The sequence below is a fragment of the Camelina sativa genome, chromosome 14 (genome assembly GCF_000633955.1).
Source record: "Camelina sativa cultivar DH55 chromosome 14, Cs, whole genome shotgun sequence".
NCBI lineage: Eukaryota > Viridiplantae > Streptophyta > Magnoliopsida > Brassicales > Brassicaceae > Camelina > Camelina sativa.
In genome coordinates this window covers 7,177,924-7,184,807 of record NC_025698.1, presented here as the reverse complement: position 1 = coordinate 7,184,807, position 6,884 = coordinate 7,177,924, and the positions used below count along the sequence as shown (strand labels likewise).

At 39.9% G+C, this 6,884-nt stretch overlaps 3 protein-coding genes across 3 annotated transcripts in view; all 3 read left to right on the top strand.

Annotated features, from left to right (window-relative positions):
• Positions 1-1,016, top strand: part of LOC104743314 — a 1,865-nt gene extending 849 nt beyond the window's left edge. The window contains exons 2-5 of the mRNA XM_010464410.1: positions 3-85; positions 207-288; positions 380-496; positions 744-1,016. Coding sequence (XP_010462712.1) covers positions 3-85; positions 207-288; positions 380-496; positions 744-794 — 333 coding nt within the window. The 3' untranslated portion in view covers positions 795-1,016. The remainder of the gene's footprint in view (positions 1-2; positions 86-206; positions 289-379; positions 497-743) is intronic.
• LOC104740184 (10 kDa chaperonin, mitochondrial-like) lies at positions 1,415-2,503 on the top strand. Its single transcript, XM_010460715.2, has 3 exons — positions 1,415-1,625; positions 1,725-1,864; positions 2,150-2,503. The coding sequence occupies exons 1-3, from the start codon at positions 1,521-1,523 to the stop codon at positions 2,199-2,201; spliced, it is 297 nt and encodes a 98-aa protein (XP_010459017.1). The 5' UTR covers positions 1,415-1,520; the 3' UTR covers positions 2,202-2,503.
• On the top strand, positions 2,863-6,348 carry LOC104740183 (uncharacterized protein At1g04910-like). Its single transcript, XM_010460713.2, has 10 exons — positions 2,863-3,521; positions 3,943-4,012; positions 4,211-4,278; positions 4,403-4,491; positions 4,589-4,786; positions 4,907-5,111; positions 5,237-5,404; positions 5,621-5,788; positions 5,869-6,059; positions 6,156-6,348. The coding sequence occupies exons 1-10, from the start codon at positions 3,159-3,161 to the stop codon at positions 6,304-6,306; spliced, it is 1,671 nt and encodes a 556-aa protein (XP_010459015.1). The 5' UTR covers positions 2,863-3,158; the 3' UTR covers positions 6,307-6,348.

Sequence of the window (6,884 nt, the reverse complement as noted above, 5' to 3'; positions counted from 1 at the left end):
AGATACAGAAGCTACGACGGGGTGTCTCTTACGCTGGATTCTATTGCTTCACTGCTGCTCTCACATTCTTCTATACGAACAACACGTAATGTCTACCTACGGGATCTCTAATTTTTCTTCTTCTTACTCTTCAACTTCAATGTCTATGGCTTTGTTTGGGGTTCTTATCTTAGTTGATTTAATGTACGGATTCGAATGTTTTGTAGAACAAGAGCAGGATATTCCAGGGGAGATCAGTTTTATGCATCTTACCCTGCCGGCACGGAACTTTTGACCGACACAGCTAAGGTTATCACAGAGATATTTGTGTTGTCGTTTAGGGTTATATATATATAGTTGATTTGTTCTCTGTGATTGACGAACTGGGTTTGGTTTAAAGCTGTACAAAGCGGCGCTTTGGACTTGCTATGAATCTGAGGATTGGGGTCCTGTTGAGTTCTGCATAATGGCTAAGCATTTTGAGCGCCAGGGAAAATCTCCATACGTTTACCACTCTGTAAGTTTCTTCAATATCTCTAAATTGGTGTTAGTTAATTGGGCTTAACAGTAACGTAGTCTCAATGGTGCGGATGATATTTTCTTTGAAGGTCAGTTTCCATAGATAGTTCTCGGTCTAGGATTTTGATGGTACAAAACGTTGTGTTGCCATATGTTGATATAAATGTTTGTAGAATCATGTGAGGTTAGAACTCTAGAAAATAGACAACCTATTGTGTTGAGCTCTTTTGATTGTGTGAACGCAGCAATACATGGCTCACCTTCTTTCTCAAGGCCAACTCGATGGAAGTGGCTAGTGGCATCCAATGATTTATAAACAACTCTTTTTCTCAGCTTTGTATCTAATTTTTGTTGTAACAAAACTGAACCTTGTTATCTCGAACACTTGTAATGCCATGGTATAAAACCCGGAGAATGGACTGTTCTGATCCGTGCTAAGAAAAATAAGAGCACAAAATGCCTGTAAAAAGGCAGATTTAGACAATTGTTTTATATCCGTTGAACACCTTCTTTGTTCCCATCCTGTTGTATCTCATGTGATAGTATTTGCACCACTTTCTACGTGAACAAGTCACTGCAACAATGTAAAGAACTCTCGTTTTGTATGTGATACCAAAAAATATCAATACGATTTCTACATCAAGATTTCAAACTGACCTCAGCAGGAGCAAATGAGCAATTTACATCCCAAACTTGACATATTGGCAATTGAAACAAAACAAAATATATTTGGCAAATTGGAGCTAGTACCTTACAAACAAAAAAAAAGAAAAAGAGAAAAAGACACACTCTGTTTCCGCCTACAAATGGGCCAGGTCCATTAAACAAATAGTATGGATATTAAAAGCCCAAATAGTAGCGAATAATGACTAAAACCCTAAGGCCTTGTCCGCCAAGATAAACCCTACGATCTAGAACCTTCCGTCTTCTATTGTGTCCTCTGCCCTCTCCCCCAAATTAAAAAGCTCAAAGAAACCCTAGAAATTTCCGATTCATCCGGGAGAAGAAGAAATTGAGAAAAAATGATGAAGCGTCTGATCCCAACGTTCAACCGCATCCTGGTTAAGAAAGTGATCCAGCCTGCTAAAACCGAAAGCGGCATTCTCCTCCCCGAGAAATCCTCCCAGGTAAAAAGACCGATCTAATTTCACTAGTTGATCTTCTTATGATTATTTGGCCTCCCTCAAAGATCTGAAATGATGGATCTTTTTTCTCGGTGGTTACAGTTGAACTCAGGCAGGGTGGTAGCTGTTGGACCTGGATCAAGGGATAAAGACGGGAAATTGATTCCGGTCTCTGTGAAGGAAGGCGACACTGTTCTTCTTCCAGAGTACGGCGGCACTCAGGTCAAGCTCGGCGAGAACGAGTAAGTTTATTTGTATTTACCCCTTTCTTCTTGTTTCATTTGTATTTACCCCTTTTAGATCATTAGGATATGGTATAATTGTCTTAAAACTTTGGATACTATCAAAAAGACCCATGATGTTTTAGATCATCTAAATCAGTTAGTCCCCTTATTATCAGTTAATTTCAACTCTTGGATCAATGGAATTGAGTGCCAATTTCATTACCACTTTTGTATATTGATCAGTTAATGAAGAACTAGACTCTCTCAGGTAAAGGAACTTTTGCTTTGTGTGATTGGATGCAGGTACCATCTGTTCCGGGATGAGGACGTCTTGGGAACGTTGCACGAGGATTGAGAAAGGCTAAAAGCTCGCCAACAACGACGGTTGATGTTGGTGTTTGTGTTATGAGAGGGAGAAGTCATTTTTAAGTTTATTTTATCTTTGAAGATGTGGTTGGACTTTGTCTTGAATTTACTCTTTATGAAACTGTCTTTGAATTGTTACAAATGGGTATCAATCATATGGATAAAACCCGCAAGTGTTATTGCATCTTCTGATTCTAATATTTCGTGTTTTTCATTAATCTGTTGATGCTGTCCGCCTACGTTTAGGCACTAAGTTCTAATAATAGCCAATGTAGACGGTGGCTTAGTTGACTTTTGCTTACTTCATGTTCAAGCTGAGCATATTTCACAATTGCAAAATTCTAATATAGCGTTTTAGCTACTTGTTTATATATGTTGTTGATACAACATCAGTATTGTCTTTTGTCGCGACTTCAGTTTTAGTATTGTTTGTTTGAACTAAATAAATACTTGGCCTTGCTAACCCAAAAGAAAAGTTGTATTTAACTCATTGCTATATTTGGTTAATTCATTCTTCCAATACAAATTAGACCATAATAAGAAGAAACTGGTGCATTGAAGTCATCATATTAAATAAAAGAGAGTTTCCGTTTTAAACGAAATCTGTAAATTGATAGAAGTAAAGGAAACACAGAAGGAGCCAATAAAAAAAAAGGTGCATGTGATCAAAATAAGCGATCACTCACGCATCCACCGCACGAGCGCACAAAAACTAATAAATAAAAAAGTAAGTGTGTGTGTGTGTCACACACAGTTTCGCCGCCGGGACAAATCTGTGCAATCGGCGTTGGCCACCTGCCTGCCATTGTCGACCGTCGCAAACAATGCAATGATATATATTATGTATGTATTCATTCATTCATTATATTATTATTTTGTAATGGCGTAAGCGCACTGACGAAGGAAAGAGAGAGAGAGAGAGAGAGAGAGAGAGAAGGGAAAATAGATGATTTCCCAGGTGGAGAGAGATCTGTCGATTCAAAATCGGCTTCCAGCTACACCTTCTCCGCCGCCTTCACCTCGTCTCTGCCGGAGCCGCTCTAAATCCTCCGGGCAACACCAAAATCGGACGGCATTCCCTCACCGTATCTCATGGATCCTTTTATCTGTTCTTCTCCGGCGTCAGGGAATTCTCCTGTTCGCTCCTCTCATCTACGTCTCCTGTATGTTTTTTCACATGCGCGTCGCCTCGTTTGATGCCGCTCCAATCATCCACCGCCGTCCCGCCCCGGGATCCGTTTACAGGAGCCCGCAGGTTTACGCTAGGCTCCGCGCCGATATCGACGCCGATAACACCACGGCCGATGCGGTGAGGTTTGCCCTCCGCTTTTGTGAAATCCTTTTTGAGAATGTCGCCATTTGTCTTGTCTACACTTAAGATAGTTTCATCTCTCGATTTGGTTGCTTGTGAGCTCAACTATTCCAATTCATGACACAATTTGGATCTCTTTATGATATCTTAAACTCTCTTTATTAATAATCTCGATCCCTGCCTTCACTATAAACCATGTCATCTAGTTTCAGCTCTAATTGCATTTCTCATGAGTTTTAGTATATTGATCCATTTAGAAGAGTAAGAATATATTGCTCTGTTTTCTCATTGTCCCTACTTTGTTTGTGTGGTTGGTTTGATACTGCTGTTTTCTCTATATAGCTAAGTATTGTCACCTAATTTGGTACATACTAATATCCTTTCTCACGTTTTGTCAATGAAATTTGTATTTTTATAGATATCAACGATTTGGAAACGTTCTTATAAAGGTGTGGAATGGAAGCCATGTGTGAACAAGTCTACTGGAGGTATTATTACATAGCTTTCCTACTTTCTTCATAAGTGTGCTTGTCCTATGCAATAAGTTACAACATTCATGTCAAGCTTCTCACTTTAATGGGGGAAAAACATCACTAGTAAAGCCCTGAAGAATAGAATTAGTGTATTATACTGGCTTAGGGTCATAATTTATTATTTTTATCTTTGTTGTATGTTGACAATTGTAGTTTTGCCTGAGTCAAATGGTTTCATATTCATCGAGGCTAATGGAGGCTTGAATCAGCAGCGCACTTCGGTAGGTTTGTCTATCTTTTCATCTTACATCAAATTGATTTGTTTCACTCAAGCCTTCTTGCACTTGTCTGGCTACCTTGTCTAAGGTAAAGCTGTTGACTTTTAATCTACCATGTTTTGCTTAGATTTGCAATGCGGTTGCTGTGGCAGGCTACCTAAATGCGACCCTTGTAATTCCCAACTTTCACTATCACAGCATATGGAAAGATCCGAGGTTTCGGATACTTGTTTTCATATCTTCTCCATGTGTTGTAAATTTAGCAAAGCCATCCCTGTTTCAACTACTTTCTGACAGAGTGTTTTCCTTGCAGTAAATTTGGAGACATCTATGATGAAGAATACTTTATCGATACCTTAGCAAATTATGTGCGGGTGGTCGATACAGTTCCTGAATACTTAATGGAGCGTTTTGACTATAACTTGACAAATGTCTACAACTTCAGAGTTAAAGCATGGGCACCCACCTCCTATTACCGGGACTCAGTCCTGCCAAAGCTGCTTGAAGAAAAGTGAGTCACACCTTAATAAAAGTTACTTTCAATAATAAACTGTCTTGTTTTTGTGTAAGGGACTATTTATTTTGTTATACAAACGGGTTTTGAATTATTTGTTGTTTTTTCACGGCACAGGGTTATAAGAATTTCCCCATTTGCGAATAGACTTTCTTTTGATGCTCCTCGAGCTGTCCAGAGATTTAGATGTTTGGCAAATAATATAGCCTTGCGATTTTCGAAACCTATACTGACCCAAGGAGAAACACTGGTGAAGAAAATGAAGGAGCTTAGTGCAAACAATGCTGGCAAGTATGTTTCTGTGCATCTTCGTTTTGAAGAGGTTTGTTACCTGTAAAGTCCAACGCTTCTCGAATCTGCCACTGGTCTTTGTCATGGCTGTATATTTCTGAAAACAGATCTGTCTCTGACGTGAGAGATATAATACACTATAAGACCATGTTGCAGGATATGGTAGCTTTCTCTTGTTGTGTATTTGATGGTGGTAACCAAGAAAAACAAGACATGATTGCGGCGAGAGAAAGGGGATGGAAAGGGAAGTTCACAAAACCAGGTCGTGTGATACGACCAGGAGCAAACAGGCTCAATGGGAAATGCCCTTTAACTCCTTTAGAGGTAAGCATAAGTTCTTTTGGTTCTGCAACTTCTCTAGACTCTACTATGCACAACGGTGGTCTATATTAATCGTTATATTTTCGTCTTATAGTCATCCATGGATACTGCTTTGGAATAATCAGAGTAGTTGTGCAAAGTGCCAACCATTGTGAGCAATAATGTGAGCAGAGAATCTTATTCCCATTGGTTGAATTTTCTTGCTTGTATACCTATCAGGTGGGTTTGATGCTGAGAGGAATGGGGTTCAACAAAAGCACATATATATACCTTGCAGCTGGCCCAATATATAGCGCGAATAGAACTATGGCTCCACTACTCGAGATGTTCCCTAATCTACAGACGAAGGAGATGCTTGCGTCTGAGGAAGAACTGGCCCCTTTTAAGGTTTCCGTGATCTTCCACTGTTTGAACTTTCACGTGATGAATATTTTCTGACTTACATAAGACTATATGTCTTTATTCAGAATTTCTCCTCGAGAATGGCTGCGCTAGATTACACGGTGTGTCTCCACAGTGAAGTATTTGTGACAACTCAAGGTGGAAACTTCCCTCATTTCCTCATGGGACATCGGAGGTATTTGTTCGGAGGGCATTCGAAGACGATTCGGCCAGACAAGCGAAAGTTAGCCGTACTCTTTGACAATCCCAAGTTGGGGTAACGACTCCTCACCTCTTCCACGTACAAACATGATTTTTTAGTTGATAGTATCTGGTTGGTCCCTCAATGGTTGTTTCTGACATTTACCGGCAGATGGAGAAGTTTTAAACGGCAAATGCTAAGCATGAGGTCCCATAGTGACTCCAAGGGGTTTGAGCTGAAACGACCTAGTGGCTCTATTTACATATTCCCTTGCCCTGACTGTATGTGCCGGAAGAACAAAACAACAGCATCAGCCACCTGACACATTCTTTCACTGGAAAAATCTGGTGCATTCCTTCTTTTATTTATACAATTCTTTCAATTCTTTGGTCACATCCGCATCCAAACAGCGAGAGAGAGAGAGACAGAGAGAGAGAGAGAGAGAGAGAGAGAGACAGAGACAGAGACAGAGAGAGAGAGAGAGAGAGAGACAGAGAGAGAGAGAGAGAGAGAGAGAGAGAGAGGACTAGTCTGCGCATGCAGGGACTTCGCAACTTCTCCCTGGGGCGAGATTTTTTGACACATTGAAGCTGATGTATCTAACACGAGGAACTGTGATTAGCTCCCACCAAGATCCAACCTTTTGTTTCTGGGAGAAGAGGATAACATTTGGATGTTTTGCAGAGCGTTTGCGTTTTTGTATATTGGTGTCTATTGGTTGGGTTTGCCCAGAAATAAATAAATGTAGGGTCGGCCATAGAGTCACAGGGGATAAGAAAGCTTCCAAAAAAGTTTTGTACATTGAACGGTTCCTTTTTGGTTTATTTATTTTTATCTTCTTTAAATTCTGTATAATTGTTTATATTCTTATGAGTTATATGATCTTCCAAGTAAATCTCT

Excerpts from the sequence above, each read along its gene's own strand:
- LOC104740184 (XM_010460715.2), top strand. The coding sequence starts at position 1,521 with ATGATGAAGCGTCTGATCCCAACGTTCAACCGCATCCTGGTTAAGAAA. Across the intron at positions 1,626-1,724 it reads TCCCCGAGAAATCCTCCCAG|TTGAACTCAGGCAGGGTGGT; the intron begins GTAAAAAGACCG and ends CGGTGGTTACAG. Across the intron at positions 1,865-2,149 it reads GTCAAGCTCGGCGAGAACGA|GTACCATCTGTTCCGGGATG; the intron begins GTAAGTTTATTT and ends GATTGGATGCAG.
- LOC104740183 (XM_010460713.2), top strand. The coding sequence starts at position 3,159 with ATGATTTCCCAGGTGGAGAGAGATCTGTCGATTCAAAATCGGCTTCCA. Across the intron at positions 4,013-4,210 it reads TGTGAACAAGTCTACTGGAG|TTTTGCCTGAGTCAAATGGT; the intron begins GTATTATTACAT and ends TGACAATTGTAG. Across the intron at positions 6,060-6,155 it reads TTTGACAATCCCAAGTTGGG|ATGGAGAAGTTTTAAACGGC; the intron begins GTAACGACTCCT and ends ATTTACCGGCAG.